Source organism: Lygodium microphyllum, chromosome 25, assembly GCF_053477565.2.
Source record: "Lygodium microphyllum isolate KBCC chromosome 25, Lygodium_microphyllum_v1.1.10, whole genome shotgun sequence".
In the NCBI taxonomy this organism is placed as follows: domain Eukaryota; kingdom Viridiplantae; phylum Streptophyta; class Polypodiopsida; order Schizaeales; family Lygodiaceae; genus Lygodium; species Lygodium microphyllum.
The window spans coordinates 97,162,993-97,180,564 of record NC_141159.1 but is presented as its reverse complement, the minus strand read 5'-3'; the positions used below and the strand labels follow the sequence as shown (position 1 = coordinate 97,180,564).

The 17,572-nt window shown below is 39.9% G+C and overlaps 1 protein-coding gene across 3 annotated transcripts in view; it reads right to left on the bottom strand.

Annotated features, from left to right (window-relative positions):
* The window catches only part of DDL (SMAD/FHA domain-containing protein), a 48,768-nt gene extending 35,359 nt beyond the window's left edge, over window positions 1-13,409 (bottom strand). The window contains exons 1-2 of one of the 3 annotated variants that reach the window (XM_087667398.1): window positions 13,153-13,409; window positions 12,446-12,995 (exon numbers count right to left, since the gene is read on the bottom strand). In XM_087667398.1, coding sequence (XP_087523524.1) covers window positions 12,446-12,995; window positions 13,153-13,217 — 615 coding nt within the window. In that variant the 5' untranslated portion in view covers window positions 13,218-13,409. The remainder of the gene's footprint in view (window positions 1-12,445; window positions 12,996-13,152) is intronic. The other 2 variants (XM_087667400.1, XM_087667399.1) reach the window with 2 other exon arrangements.
* Window positions 13,410-17,572: the final 4,163 nt, after the last annotated feature.

The window sequence follows — 17,572 nt, the reverse complement described above, 5'->3', positions numbered from 1 at the left end:
AATTTTTTATTACTTTAAAAATGGCAGTTGCAAATATAACAAGGACAAATTTCCCTTTCAATTTTACATCCAGTGTAAGAGTTTTTCCCTTATGCTAAATAGGAATCTCTTTTGCACGTGAATCAATCACCGCATGCATATGGTGACACCATGGCATACCAAGTAGCACATCACAATCCTCAAGTGGAGCAATAAAGAACACTTCGCCATCCACATATCCCTAAATGTGCAACCGAAGCTTTCCAATGAGCAATGTGGCAAGCTCTACATGGCCTTTACATACTATTCCAAGTTCATAGTTTCCATATGTTTCGAAAACGGGAGTTTCAAAAATTGGAAGAAATGAAATTTCAAAGATTCGACCATTTGAAATTTTTGTGGAAACATGGTTTTCAAATATACCAAAAAATTACGATATAAATAATACACACACACACACATATATACATCCTAAGCATACTAGAGACTAGAGTCACTAAATTATCTTACCTTTTCACACAAAAATCCAAGATCCATGATTTTCAGTACGCAATTTCACACAATTATCAATTTTGCTAGCTACAACTTGCAAGATTCTTTAGTATTAAGTAATCTTGAATCACCCAAAATAACTTACAATATATTTTGAAACAAAACAATCCACATGTGATATGTCACATGAAACCCATATTAAAAGTGTAACATCATAATATTTATCATCCAAGAATCATGACTCAAAACTTAGAAGTCAAGTTCATAAGAGTTACATGGCACCTATTAGAATCAGGGGCCATGGTAATTTGTTGGCTATAAGTTTCCTAAACATCAAACAAACACCACATAACGTACACATGGTTGGCAAGAGTAAAAAATTATTATTGTCTTGACTGAAATTTGCAAAAATTCTGGTCTAAAATCTGCAGCAAAACAAGTTGAATGTCCACAAACAAATGACTCCTAAGACTGAAACAGTATGAAGATGGCTGGCAAGACAAAAAAATTCATATGCCTTGGCTGAAATTCGCACAAATTCAGGTCTGAAATCTGCAAAAAAACAAACTGAATGTTCACAGCTGAACCTTACCTTTCGAGAAGAAAGCGTTCAATGTTGCCAAGGTGACCATGGGCTGTTGAGTAGCAATTGGGGCTGGTGTGCAGCAATTGGGGCTGGTTTGCAACAGTTTGAGAAGGTCCAGCAATCCAAAACATACAGGGAATATGTAAGACAAGCAGGCAACAAAAAAATGCAGCCAAAAAGGGGGTTTTACCTTGCTTATCAATCGACCTATCCAATAAACCATTTCCAAGAAACGGAAACAGCCAGAAATGGTTGTCCCATTTCAACAAGTCTAAAACACCATTTCTAGAAACTATGATTCTAACTTCCCCCATGGGTCCCATCTCATCCTCTCTCATGCCTAAATGGGTTGCCATGTATACAAAGATGAAGTTGGCTCATTCACCATTATCAAAGAATATCAATGCATGCTGATCCGTGATTTTGCCCCATGCTCTGCATAACTCAATAGCATCATCATTGGGCTGATCAGTAACAACATCGGGCATCAACTCTACTGACATTTTGGGCTTCTTTCACCTAGGATGTTACATTAACACAATGTAACTTATGGGAGAACAACACGAGAGATGACTGTCTGGGGGCCTTGGCCGCCCGTACGGGGTTCAAGGGGATTAGGAAGCAAGTGAGTTATAAATTAGCATAACTCGCTAGAAATTGACGACTGGCAGGAGACATTTTTTCTTCCGGCATCTTCCTGAGCGTGGCTGGGTGGCGAATCGAGAGCTCTCGTGTTTCCTGGCTAGTGGCGATTTAACACTAGTATCAAAGCAACAATCTAGTCCACTCGCGATTTGTAGACAGGGCGTCGCTCCAGCGTGACAGGGCAGCCCAGCTTTCTTGCCTAATAGGAAAGCACGAAAGCTCCACCTCATTTTCTACGGCCCGTCTATCGTCACACTACCCACAATCCTCCTAGGTCTTACTTCGTCAACCGACAGCCCATTTAATGTGCCGACAGCCCTACTCGACAATCTGCCTGCAATCCTCCTAATTGTCGCTGCAGTCATCCAGTTTGTGCGCTGAGTTGCAACTTCGCCTGTAGCTCCGGCCACGTAGCTGCTTGACATCCATGCGGCACTTGACCTGACGAGCAGCCCATCAGCAAACATCATCTTCCAACTCAACCGTGCGCCATACTGCCGTTGATTCCCACGTGTCTGTTCCCGCCTGTAGGCACAATATAGAGAAGTACCCCACCTTTGTCTGCAAATTTCTTACATTTTCTTTCCAATTCCAGCGTATAGATGGAGGGGAAAGAGAGAGAGGGGGCAACGGAACGCTCTAGTTCCACGGACCACCCTATGGTGGATCCCCATAAAACTAAAATGCAAAAAGAACACTGGGAAGAATTTTTTGCTACACGAGAGCAATTTGATGATTTAACTGCTCGTGTGCAAGCACAGGGGGTTCAAATGGAGTTGCTAACTCAAGCACTTTCCAAAATAAAATCCCAATTAGCCATATTGTTAGAAAGGGCTGAAAGGGATAAAGGTAAAGCAAAGGCCTCAAATATTCCATCTTCATCAAAAGATGTAGATGTGACTATGCGAGACCCGAAGGAGCCCCACCAAAAGCTGAGGGATAGCCCAGTGTTAAAAGACATGAAACCCCCTCAGTTTCATGGGGAGGAAAAAGATAGAAACAAAGACGCTATCTTTAACCTCCTCCAAAAATGGGAGGATTTGCACAAATTAAAGAATACTCCACCACATGTTCAAGCGCTGGAGGCCAGTTTAACCTTGGGGCCAAAGGCATATAAATGGTGGAGAACTTTAAAGGAGGTAAATAAAATACCTGAAACTTGGGCTCAATTTGAATCGGTCTTTTTAAAAGAATTCCTCCCTGAAAATGAAATGGAAAGAAATTGGGAAGATTGGGATTTTGTCAGACAAAAGGAAAGACCTTTGCTGAGATATCTTGAGGAGTATCGTGAGATAATCCTCAAGTTGGAAGGAATAGATGAATTTCAAAAGACAAGAGGATTTATAAGGGGACTAGATAAGGCCTGTAAAAAGGAAGTGAAAAGGAGTTCACCTAAGACGCTTGAAGAGGCAATTAAATTTGCATTAATGAATGAAGATAATCCGCGTCCATGTGCACTTACTAGTCTCACCGACACAGAGCCCAAGACTAAGGAATTTGAGGCCTCAAAATTTGTAGGTAAATCCAAAAGGAAAATGTCATTCCTTAAGGGTAAGAAACACCCCTTTGAAAAGAGACAATATGTATGGCCAAAGCTAAGTCAAGATGACTTTGATAAGGCCAAAAAAAAAGGTTGTGTTTCAATTGCCCATCTCCTAACCATGCTGCTTGGAATTGCCCTCAAAAGAAGAAGGGGGAAGATAAAGGAAAGGATAAGGACAAGGGCAAGGGAAAAGAGAAACAAATCCATGTAGTGCAGACCTTGGAATTAAATGGGCATAAAAGGTATAAATTTTTAGAGGTCTTGCACAAGGATATACAACACAGGTGTTGTATGTCAACTTCCATATGGCAACCTACCTTCGGGCCACATAATTTACTTAGAGTGCATGGATCGATAGGTGGGAAGAGGGTTAGAGTCATGATTGATGACTCTGCCACCCACAATTTCATAAGTTATGCACTTGTCAAAAAGTTGAAACTTCCCCAACAAAAGAGTGGGCATCAATATATTGTTTGTATGACGCAAGGCCAGGATAACAAAATATGGGATACAATGGTATCCAATTTGAAAATCAAGATCCAAGGATATAAAGATAAGCTTGATTTCCAAATTATGAATATGGAAAGGGCTGATATTGCTTTAGGGAGGGAGTGGCTATGGGGATTGGAACCATCCTTAAAGCGTAGTTATCATCATAATACACTTGAGTTTGAAAGGGATGGTAAGACTTTTGTGATTCAAGGTAAACATGAAGTATCTGATAACCCTTTGATGTGTTCCCTTGAGGTACAGAAGTTGATGAAGAAGGAAGCTTGTGAGGTATACATGTTATGGTCCCTCCCTGTACAGGACACTTTTACTTCTTGTAATATAAAGCAACAATTTTCTTATGCTTGTGAGTTGAATGTAAATAATGAATTAAGTGGTTTGTTAGATGAATTTAAAGATGCGTTTCCATCTGGCTTACCTAGTGGCCTTCCACCAGATAGGGGTGATGTAAATCACCCAATTGACATAGATAGGGATACACACCCTGTTTCTAAATCACCTTACAGGCTAAGTGAAACACAGCACCAAGAAGTCGAAAGGCAAATCAAGGATTACCTGGATAAGAGGTTTATACAACCCAACAATTCACCTTGGGCTTTGCCAATTTTACTGGGTAAAAAAAAAGATGGCTCTATGCGACTTTGTGTTGATTATAGAGCACTTAATAAGATAACAGTGAAGAATAAATTTCCTATGCCCAGAATGGAAGATCTTTTTGATCAATCACAAGGGGCAAAATTATTCACAAAGATTGGCTTAAGATCAGGCTATCACCAAGTAAGAATTAAGGCCCAAGATATTCCTAAGATGGCATTTCGTACTAGATACGGGCATTATGATTTTTTGGTGATGCCTTTTGGCCTCACAAATGCACCAGCTACATTTATGAAGCTAATGAATACTATGTTACGGCCCTATCTAGGATGCTTTGTAGTAGTCTTTTTGGATGATAATTGACCTTTAGTAAATCAAGAGAAAAACATTTGGAACACTTCGGTTAGTATTCCAATTGTTAAAAACCCATTCCCTTTATATGAAGAAAACTAAATTTGAATTATTCACACACGAGGTCAAATATTTGGGACATATTATCTTGAAAGAGGGAATCAAGATGGATCCAGAAAAAGTAAAGGCAATTATTGAATGGCCATCTCCAAGGAACCTAGAAGAGCTGCAGATCTTCCTAGGTTTATCTGGATTTTATCATAAATTCATTCAAGATTATACCAAGATAGTTGTTCCAATGACGGACCAACTTAAAGGGAAAGGGAAGAGCTTTAATTGGGGAACAGACCAAAATGAAAGTTTTAAAAAACTTAAGGTAGTTATTCCTACAGCTCCAATACTATTAATTGTGGATCCCAATAAACCATTCGTGGTTGAATCTGATGTCAGTGACAAAGCAGTAGGCGTGGTCTTATTACAAGAGGGTCAACTGGTTGCTTTTGAAAGCAAGAAATGAGACCGTGCAAAACGGAATTATTCTGTTTATGAGAGGAAGCTGTATGCAATAGTACATGCAATGAAGAAATGGAGGCACTATCTATACAGTGCCAAACTTTTGATGTTGTCGGATCATGAAAGCATTAAGTGGCTTAATGACCAACCGGATCTACAAGGATGTAAAGCCAAATGGGCCGAACTCCTTCAAGAGTTCGATTATGAGATAAGGTATAGAAAAGGAAAGTACAATATAGTGGCTGGTGCGCTTAGCAGAATGCCCATCATAAATGAATTGAGTTTTACTCAGTTCACTTCTGATTTGCTTGAATCCTTAGAAGGGAAATGCCAGGTTGATCCGTCATATTCCAACATATGGGAAGCAATTGAAAATGGGGATCTGAATGTAAGGGCCTCCACTAAGGAAGGAACATCTGAGGATGTTCAACAAGGAAATGGAGCATCAGGGGTTGCTCAAATGGGATTCAAGTGGAAGAATTTTACCATTGATAATGGTTATTTACCATTGACAAATATAGTTTCTGATCGGGATAGAAAATTTGATAGTCAATTTTGGCATGCTGTATTTAGGAAGTTGGATACTAAACTTAGCATGAGCACGGCGGAGCATCCACAAACTGATGGGCAAACTGAAAGGGTTAACCAAATCCTTAAAGATATGTTGAGAGCATATATAAGTAAAAGGCAAACTAATTGGGAATAGTATTTACCGATAGCAGAGTTTGCAAATAATAGTGCCAGACACTCTTCCACTAGATATAGTCTATTTATGCTAATGTATGGGTTTCAGCCCAGAGCTCCTCATGCAGTAGGACTGCATAGGAAAAGGTTCAAGCAGCAAAGGATTTTTTTGGAGGATATGAATAGTATGTTAAAATTTGCTCAAGAAAATATTAGGAAAGCTCAAGACCGAGCTAGAGCTTATGCAGATCCTCACCGAAGAGACGTCTCCTTTGAAGAAGGGGAATTGGTCTATCTTAAAGTGCCTGGACAAACTAAAACCATGAAAAACGGGACGATGTCCAAAACTTTCACCCAGGTATTGTGGCCCTTTCACAATACTTAAGAGGGTGGGGGAACAAGCTTACAAGCTCCAACTACCTACTGGTAGTAAAACACGTCCAGTTTTCCTTGTAAGCAAGCTAAGAAAGAAGCTGGGTGATATGGATAATCTAATCTTAAATGATAAGATTGAGGAGCTATTCAGTGACCAATCTATTCCACATGAACCAGAAAGAATTTTAAATGTTCGTAATAGACGAACAAGGCATAATATTTATCAAGAATGTCTGGTAAAATGGAGAGATTGTTCAGAAGAAAGCTCAACATGGGAGTGAGTAAGCACTTTAAGAAAAAGGTTTTCCAATTTACAGTTAGACCTTCCAAGTATCGTTTTCGAGGATAAAACCGATTCTTAAGGGGGAGAAAATGTTACATTAACACAATGTAACTTATGGAAAAACAACACGAGAGATGACCGTCCGAGGGCCTTGGGCACTCATACGAGATTCAGGGGGCTTAGGAAGCGAGTTATAAATTAGCATAACTCGCTAGAAATTGAAGGCTGGCAGAAGGAGACGTTTTTCCTTCCGGCATCTTCCTGAGCATGGCTGGGTGGTGAATTGAGAGCTCTCGTGTTTCCTGACTGGCGGTGATTTAACATAGGATCTCCTTGATTTTCTAATTTTCCAACTTACTACCTATTGGGACAATCCTTTGCAATATGCCTCCTATTCATAAATAAAGCATTGATTTGAAGCCATCAATTTCCTGCATTGTGCCAATGATTTTTTGCCCTTTCTTTGCTGTTTTGGTCTCTTTTCAAACTGATTTTCAGATCTGCCCCTTTTCTCAGCCTTAAACAACTACTTATTCAACTTCTCCCACTCTCTTGGAAGCTGGAATCATTCCAACACAATAAAGCATCGACTATAACAGCAATCTCTATAAGCTAAGACATGCTAGACACGATGGATTTTATGCAAAAATCCTTGATTCCTTTGGACAGCTCACATACATATTTTTCCACTTGCTCATGAAAGGGTACGTGACGAGACGAAGTGACGAGTAGCAACGCATCCCAAAACTTCTTTTTTCCGAATCTTAGAGGATTCGGTAAAGTTTTTCCCTAGAAAGGGAGCATCAGTAACATAGATATAGAGAAGCCTAGATGACAACACTGTGGGAAGAGAACACATTCTAAAGAGAAATGTTTGAAGTAGTACCCTAACCTTTGTCTGAGAATGAAGGATGGACTAAATCATCTAAGCCTTCCTCTACCTCTACACCAACTGTTACCCATAAGTTTGTGTTCCTTCACATCCCTGCATCGGAGGAGCCTTCTTCAATGGATGCCTCATCTTCCGAGAGGCCTTGGCTTATTAGCAATGGTGCTTTGAGTCATATAACTCCACAAGGAGATTTACTACATGATCTTCATCCATCTGAGGGACTTGTCACTATTGGTGGCATTTGTTTGATGCCTATTAGTGGTGTTGGCACTTTACCGTTATTCCTAGCCCATCGTGAAACCAACCTTCCTCCTCAATAGGGTGGTAAAGAACCGATTAAGTATTAATATAGAAAGCATCAAATTCACATAAACTGAAAATGCACACTTTACCACTTTAATCTTAGACATTGGACACTCAGTTGGCCCCAAAACTGATGCCCCTTACAATATTTATTTATCTTATATTGCAAATGGAAGAAGTACAATTAAGATCCTCTAATCTCCTTCGCTAATCCAAGCACCTCTTGTTAAAACTAACCAACAAGCCACCAAACCAATTCGCCCCTTGGTTCGCTTGGAAATTGGCCTTCACCCTACTCCTTGAAAAATAAATTCAACCCCAAATCTGATATTGGTTGGCTAGACTCTTGAATCTCCTTGAAATTCCTCAATTTCAACTGTTGGAATTCGAGTCCTAGACCCTCAATTCTGAGCACACATCCTGAGGCAACTCTCAAAATCCTAACTTCTGCTGTAAATTAGGATTTACAATAGAGATTGACTAAAATCTCTTCCTCTAATGGCTCAAACTGCTAGAAAATCCTAAGATAACTTGAGAGATGTTTGGGGGATGAGAGAGAATGCTGTACAGAAACTTTAGAGTTTCATTGTGAGAAATATTGAAAAACTATTGTTGCCCTACTCAAACAACCATAGAAGCTATCGGCTACAACTTAGGACCACCAGAAAGACTGTTGCCCCCTTCTGTATGCTGTCATCTGCACCAAAAGGATCTTGGGTTGTTGTCACCTACTCTTAGAAAGCTCCACATTGTTTTCACATGCTGTAGGACTGATCTCTTGTGGCTGCAAATCACATCAGAAGCCTCTCCTTGCTCTTTAATAGCCTCCTTCTCTCTCACAATGGCTAGAATAGACTTCCACTAACCCCTAAAAACGTTTTTTTCACTTGCATGGGCAAGTTTTGCCAAGTGGCAACCTTTTAATCCCATTTTTCAACATTATTCAGTTTATTAAATTAATTTTTAAAATATTAATTTTGAAAATTAATTTGATAATTATTCTAATGCTCAAAAAATTAACTTCACCAACCAATAATTAAATTAGCTAAGCCAATATGTCTTTCAAGTATCCTTGAGCAATTATTGACCTTTAGACTAGCATTAATTACTTGATTGATGTCTAATCTCTAATGTCACCACTGACATTAGTGGCCAATAAATTAGTCTAAGCCAAAATCTGACACCGAGTACCACCTAGTACCTATCAAGCATAACTTATTACAACTTTTACCTTTGACACCTGCTACATCCTTGGGGTCCTTGGTCTATTACCATAAAATAACTACCATGTGCATCACATGTACTAAACAACCTTGCACATTTGATTAATAACTTAATCAAATGTTATCGATAAGATTAATGTATGTTAAATTTTCATGTCTCTGTGACACATCAAGCTCCACTTTGGAAATCCTACATGTTCCTGACTTGAGCTTTCCACTCCTCTCTGTTCATAGCCTTTCTTGACTCGATACCTGGGTTGTCTTTACCAAGCAGGTCATCTTTATTGGGGATTCTTCTTCAAACTACAGGAACTATTTTAGCGACAAGTCCGCAGGAGAGCGGCCTTTTCAAGCTCCATTCTCCTTCTCTTATATAGGTCTTCCAAGGCAATTATCTATTGTTGTACCCGTTGCCACTTGTGCACCATCTATCCCACAAGTTCCATCCCATCCTCCACCCACTTCTCTGGTGGTTTTCTCGTACCTCCCATCCCTTTCAAAGGGGGACGTTATTAGAAATACGCCTATGGATTCCTTGGACTTATTGTTTCAAAGGGGGGTTCACAGGATCCTCTACATGGAGAGACTTTATCAATATTCCGATTCTTCTTATCACCCTCAGATCTGCATCCTTTTTGGCCTTCAACCACATTCACAATCTGAGAGAGAGTGTTAATAATCATGTTTACACACACTATCATCTCTTGCCTATGAGCCTCAATCTAAGTCAAACGGGGGCATTAGCACCTCTGACATCTCCGTCATGTTTAAACAAAGGAGACAGCTCTTTCTAGAGCATACATTTCTTTATCAATTGGTTTTGGTGTGTTTATACTATGCATTCAACCAATTTTCAGCCTTCGCAGAGGCCAATAGTCAATATGTGTGCATTTGGAGTAGATGGCCTATTTTTCTCAAAGCGGCAACAATTTATATATATTTCAAGTTGGTTGGCCAATTTTTAACTAGCCAACTGCATTTTTGAGACCCCAAGCTGTCAGTCAACCAATCTTAGAGTCTTTTGGCTATATATAGCTAGCCCCCACTTGGAACAAATCATTCTCTTCTTCCTCTTACAGATGCAAACTCTAACTTCGCCATTCTTCTTTGGCATTTGCGAGGGGGGTTGCTGGTTGCACGCTCCATCTGAAAACCAATCTTACTCCTTAGATAGGGTGGTAAATAACCTGATTTAGCACTAATTACTGCAAGCATAAAATTCACACAATTTGCAACTTTAATCTTGGACATTGGACATCCTGTTGATCCCAAAATTGGTGGCCCTTATGGTATTTCTTTATCTTAAATTGCAAATGGAAGGAGTACAACTAAGATCTTTTGATCTCCTCTACTAATCCAAGTGTCTCTTGTTGTCAAAACTGACCAACAAGCTTCCAAACAAATTTGCCCCTTGGTTTGCTTGGAAATTGGTCTTTACCCTGCTCCTTGCAAGACAAATTCAAGCCCAAATCTGATATTGCTTGGCTGGCCTCGTGAATCTCCTTAAAATTCATTAATTTCAGATACTGGAACTTAAGTCCTAGGCCCTCAATTTTGAGAACACGTTCCGAGATGTCTCTCAAAATCCTAATTTCTACTCTAAATTAGGCTTTATAGCAGAGATTGATTGAAATCTCTTCCGTTGATAGCTCAAACTACTAGAAAATGCTGAGATAACTTGAGAGATGCTTAAGAGATAAGAGAGAATGCTATAGAGAGAAATTTCAGAGTTTCATTGCGAGAAACACTAAAAAACTACTGCTACCCTATTCAAATAGCCATGGAAGCTGTCATCTACACCTTAGGACCACCACACGCACCGGCGCCCTATTCTATATGCTATCATAAACGACAAAAGGACCTTGGGCTGCTATCAACTGCTCTTGGAGGGCTCCAAACTGCTATCACATGCTGTAGGACTAATCCCCGGTGGCTGAAATCACATCAGCAACCTCTCCTTACTCTCGAACCGCCTGCTTCTCTCTTACAACGGCTGGAATACACTTTCACTAGCCCCTAAAATCGTTTTTTCCACTTGCATGAGCAAGTTTTGCCAAGTGGCAACCTTCTAATCTCATTTTCAACAGTTTCAAGTTATTAAATTAATTTTTAAAATATTAATTCTAAAAATTAATTTAATATATTCTCTCCAAATGCAATGGGAAGCACAAAATCAATCGTTTCTGGCAATACACCAATACAAGTAAACTCTTCCCAAATGCAATAAGAGAAAAAAATCAATCAAAGCAAAAAAAGTAAACTCACAACCAAAGTCAATTTTTACTATTCAAAGATGATACGTAGTTTGCCTCTCCAATAATATCATTCATTCTAAGTCAGCTCTCACTATCCAAAGACCACAATAGTTTGTCTCCTTAGCAATATGACTCATCCCTAGAACCTCCGATATATCTCATCCTTCGTAAACAAGTTGATAAAGTGAAATGGCTCTTCATGTGTCATTCTGAGACAAAGGCTCTCAATATTTCCTGCCTCATAAACAAGATGTCCAAATATAGCTCCCTTCCCAACCCCCAAACGGCTAGTAACAAATCACGTAGAATATCTCAATTCTCAACTAGCCTTCTACACAAGGCCTCTAGAGGGAATTAGCCATCTACACAAAACTTTTAAAGGGAGTTAGCCTTCTACACAATACCTCTAAAGGGAGTCAACCATCTACACAAAACCTTTAAGGGGAGGTAGCGTCAATGGATTCTCCTCTACAAATGAAACATTCTCAACAAACCGTGTCAATAAATATATCTGCTTGAATCACAATAACTCTAGGATGTGAATTGGGCATTCTTAGAAAAGCCACTATCATGTTTGCCTCCACAGGATGCACCATCACTAAACAACACTTAAATAAGAGGTAAGACCTTGTAACCCACTTTGAGAACTGCACTAAGGTTGTCTTTTGGCAATTATGACTTCAACTATGCTCTATAACTAAATGTCTCTAGGACACCTACAAAGCCAAAAGGGAAAGGTCAGCCACCAATGGTGCACTAACATATATTTTGTAAACCATCCCAATATATTTAAATTTACTATTATCTCTCCCATGATTTTTAGCAAACGCCATCCACACCTTCTAGCTCATCCTTTGCAGCCAACAGTGGCATAAAGTTCTAAAGTTGTAAATATGAGCCTCCATACCCATACAAGACCAAGCACTACTAAAAGGAAAGTGAGAAAGAATCACATCATTTTAACATACAAATGTGATCACATGAAATCCATCTCCTTTGGCAGCCAAGAAGAAACAAGGTGACTATATGCACTTTCAGTATTGTGTCTACACAAAAACTGGCAAATGTTGACCTAGAGAGTTAGGCGTGATCTTTCAATAAAGGCACACAATACTGGACAAAGAACCAACTTGGTCTTCTATTGGAAAACTCTAATTGACATAGTTGAACTTCAATATAGGAACAAGAGGCAACAGGTAATGGATTTCACCAGACACCTCGTTCCGCATGGCAGTGGCAGCAGTCCTGGCCTTGACTGGTGAAGAAGACGTGTTTATCTTTCTTGGAGAGGGCTGAGTACGAGTTTCATGTTCACTGGTAGGAGATGCTGACTTTGCAGAATGGGCTCTTGTGGGCGATCGCCTGTGCCCTGCTCCTCTTCTGTCCTCTCTTCCCCTCTCTCCCTTCTCTCTGGCATGGTCAGGATCTTTGTCTCTGTCCCTGTCCCTGTCCCTGTCCCGGTCCCTGTATCTGTTCTTTTCCCTGTCCCTCTCCCTCTCCCTGCTGCGCTCTGCATGACGGTCAATGTCCCTGCCATCCCTATCCCTCCCTCTGGAAATAAATCGGTCCTCGTCCCTTTCTCTGTCTCTGCCTCGCCCTTCATCTTTCTCCCTCCTGGAATGATCCCTGTCTCTGGCCCTGTCAGAACCTTTCAAGTGCCCAGATATTGCATTCTCTTCATGCTGTCTGCGTGGCCGCTTCAAACTAGGTGAAGGTGAACGGGAGACCTCCCTAACAGGAGACCCAGATAAGGACCTGGATGAGGACCTGGACAATCAAGTAGTCTGTTTGAAACAATGAACTTCATATAAAGGCTTTAGTGTTACAGACAACAACACAAGGAGGCAATGCAGAAGAAACACACACAAACATGTGCGTCGTGTTTTTAAAAGACGAGAGCCAAAACAGAACTAGGTAAATATACCTGCGGGAGCGATACTTGGTCCGGGGATGAGGGGAGCGCGAGTCGCCGTTCCTGTGTCCAGCCATACCGGCCAGTCTGTGTTAGGGTTTAAGTGACACAGGGAGCAAAGAGCTCAGTAGCCTGCCGTCTTAGGACTCCATTGGAGGAAGGTTGGAGCACAACCAATTCGTCTCGTGTCTACTGGCGAGTTATTGTTCGAAATTAAGTTACAACATTGGCGCATTATCTGGAAATTAAGTTACAACATTGACGCATTATTCTTCAACCCGTTTAAACAACACATTAGGACTCAAGCTGGTGCAGCATCTATATCTACCTTCTATCTATCTATCTATACTACTTATTTTCAAATCTACTGAAGCAAGTATCAAACCTAACACTTGTTAACATGGCATCATTTTAAGAGTACTTTGAAATTGAAATAGACGGTGCTTTCAAAATCCTATGTGGCTCCAATGCCTATAGCTTTATTTTTAAAAACTTATTTTTTAAAGGTTTAGAATACTTCCAACTTACAAGCTATTTTCAAATGCCACCAACTCTAAACATAGAGAGTTACAACTCATCTCTCTCTTTCACATCTTCTCTCCTCCCACTTGGCACATGTCAATGGTGCTAGTGCTTGTCCCTCTCTCTCTCTCTCTCTCTCTCTCTCTCTCTCTCTCTCTCTCTCTCTACCGCATACTTCTCTACTAATGGCAAGTTACATTCCATGGCACCAAGTGCCTCTCCCTATCTGCAACCCTACAACTACTTGAAATGCATCCATCTCGCAATCCTTCATGCCAACCACAACACATGTAGAAGTTATCCCTTTGCAACTTCCATGCTAGCCCCCTCATGTTTACTATGCCGCTAGCAAGCCCTACTTGTTTGCTTCGCTCCCAACCATTGTCGCAGCGCGTAGGGTTGAAGGTCACCACAAGGGTTTAGCAAGAAAACTGGACAAGATAGATAGAGATGTGTCTTCAAGAGATAAGTAGATTACATTGAATGTTTAAAGGTTCAAGAGATACTTCACGGTCAATCACAGGGGTTTGAGAGAGCTGAATGTATGGGGGTTCAAGAGCTTAGACTCGAAAGATGGTGGAGATAAGAGAAAGTTGAAGGTTTCAAGCCAAGTTCTTGAAGATATTAATAGAGCTTCCAACTGCATGTTCTTAGCAAAGATCACAAGAGTATTATCTCATAAGTTCTAACTCAAATCAAGCTTGCTTTCTTGACTGTAAGAGCAATCACAAATTATAAAATCAAGTACAATATGTTGTCATGTATCATAAACAACTCTACATCCCATCATGCATACATGATGCCATAGCATGAATCAACTTTGCATGATTACATTCAATGTAGACTGTTAGGGACAAAAGCTTATGAGTCAATTACAAGGCTTGTTAGGCAAAGAGACTTGCTTCAAGAGAGCTTCAAATTGAGTTCCTGATAAGGATAAGTTACCACAGCCAATAAATAAGAGAAAAATCTCCTCTTAATTCAACTCAAAGCATCTATGAATTATCTACAAACATTGCCCTGCCATAGGGGCACATAATACTTGCATATTTTGGTAAGATGTCTTCTGAAGAGTAAGAAATGAATTAAAAGAACATTGTTGTAGCTAATTCTCTGAATATAGCTGAAGATATCAGCCCCAAATCAACCCAAATATCTTTCAGAATTCACCTTTGATGATAGCATAAACTTTCCCTAACACGATGTCGCTGAGTTTGGTGTTGAAAGTCTACCATGGGGGTAAGAGACAACAAGGTGAAGGAAGATTCATGGAGAGGAGTAGATGGAAGAGAAGGGGTTTGAAGAAATAGAAGACGTAGAAAAATACTCATAGAAAGAAATAGAAAATGTAGAAGAATACTAACAAAGATGAAGCCTATTAGTTTATTTCTGCATTATGAGAAGATAAAACTTTTATAGACAAAAATGTGTATAAAATAATACCTTCCTCTATGCTACTTAAATCGCCAATCTGATGCTTTCATTGGCTCTAAAAGGGGGGTAAAATACTAGCACACCTGGCCAGAATTGTGCCAGATCACTCCCTTTTCATCTCCCACTTTAGAGTGTTGTTCACTGCCTGAAAACAGCGATTACGCATCGCGTGATTTCGTTAATCTTTCTTTTTACATAAAATCCTCTCAAAATAGCTGAAAGCTATATGCTTTCTTTTACACGTTATTCTAATCTAGAAGTTGTCTATAGTTTTATGGATTTTTACAAGAGATAATATCTAAAATATCAAAATTTGGCTAAAACTTGTCCAAAAATCTAATATTTTTGAACCATGGACACTAATACTAATGCCTAAAGTGGCATTGGCTCTCTAGATCTATAAGGAAGTCGCACTCTAGAGTTTTTCACATGATGCGCACTGTCGTGATGTTATGAGAACACAATGTGAAAAAGCATGGAATGCATCATCATCCAACTTCTTTATTGATCTAGAGAGTTAATGTGATCTGAGTCATTAGTACTAGTGTGAGTTGCATGGATTATCCAAAAATACTAGATTTTTGGATAATTTTAACCTATTTTTTATATTATTTATTGTAAAAATTCGAAAAAGTTAAAAAAGCTTCTAGATTAGGATGGCATGCAAAAAGCAAGTTGCTTTTTCAGTCAGTTATGGGATTTTCATAAAAAAGATAGATTGACGAAATTGTGCGCATCGCGATTGCTGTTGATAGGCTGAAAACTGCAGTTTGAACTGGAAGAGGAAGAGTAAGTGATTTGGGAGATCCGTGACCAGGCGTCCTAGGGTTTTACTCTCCTTCCGGAGCCAAGGGAGCCATCAGATTTGGATTTCGAGCAGCAGAGAAGGAGCTATTATTTCTAATCCACGTTTTTGTTCTACGAAAGAAGCTCCAGAAGATCTAATGCCTAGAGAGTGCTTCTGAGTAGTACTAAACAAAGGATTTCAGGTTCTATCAATACATATTGATTTGATTCATTGTGCTTTGTCATTATTGTGTTTACCTCTTGTGTATTCTTTATCTTCTCTTGCATCTCCTATCTCTACTTCCTTCTATCTCTGATCCCCCGTGGATTCAACCTTTCGATAAAAACCCCTCCGACATTGGTGAACCTGACATGAAAGGTCGTCAAAAGAAGGAAAGACAAGATGAGAGAACCTTCAAACACAATCTCTAGTGATGTTTTGTAACAGTTGGTACAAAATATGAATATGCTTATGCAGGTACAACAACAACAATAGGTGATGGAAGCTTCTGCTCAAACAGAAAGTGTTGTGATGAATGCTTTGCAAGCAGTTGAGCGTGAGGTAAAGTTGTTCAATGGCAAAAATGTATCTGCATATGTGCATACCTATGCTCAAAAGATGGAATTCTTTGGAATGGCTCAACCTGCATGGAGCCAGTATTTTGTACGTAATGTACATGAACTGAAAGCACGGATTACTGAATTATACATGCAAGATGCTGATTGGGTAGCCTTCAAGAAGACACTGATTATGCGCAAGACTTTTCAAGAGTGGGTTTTACAACCCAATAAGGGTCTTGTGGCTACAGAATTATTAAGAGAATTTAAAAGTCGATTTGAGCAGTTGGATCTTGCAGAATAGCAAGCTCTTGCAAGTCAGAAAATTGAATTGTTTCTATAGGCACTTGATCTTGAGCTTCAAGAAAAGCTTGATGATTTGCTGGAGGATCAGACTATAGAGACTGGTCTGAAAACAGAGTGAAGACATGTCAAGGAAGTTGTTACTGCACTTGTGAAGAAGCATAGAAGAAGAGAAAATTTGCATGTCTCTAGCTCACTGTTATGGGCAAGACAGTTGATGTATCCAGTAAGCCACCTACTTTTGTGGCAAACCCTATGGTTGTACCTGCTATTGTTCCCTCTATTAGGGAAGATGTCTTAGATGAATTGGTCAAAGGCATGCGGAATCTTCAATTGAAGGTTGCAAAATTGGATGAAAAAGGACAAGAGGAAAGGGGACGGGCAGCAGCCCCTAAGCCAAGAAAAAGATGTATGTGGTGTGATAGTTTGCAGCATGAGAGAATGGATTGTGCTACCTATCAAGAGGCTTTGGCACGATAACTGGAAAGATGGCAAGATCCATGCACAAGAAATGGGATTGCCTCTTGCTTTGAATTTCGAAAAGGGAGGTATGCAGAAGTTGTTGGAAGACTTGCCAGTTCGAAATGCTTATGCGGCGGTAATCAAAGACTGGAGTGAGGTTAACACCGCACTACTCGATTCCCCTACCCATAAGGTAAAATCTCAGCTCCGGCCCCCTAAAACAGTATTAAACTTGGTAACTAATCCTACCGATATTGGGAGGGTCATGACTTAATCAGCTCTATCTAGTGTTCAATAGTTACTCGACTTATCGGGTCCACCTAGCCGCGTTCAATCATCAGGATCAAAGACTCCCACATTCCTTGAT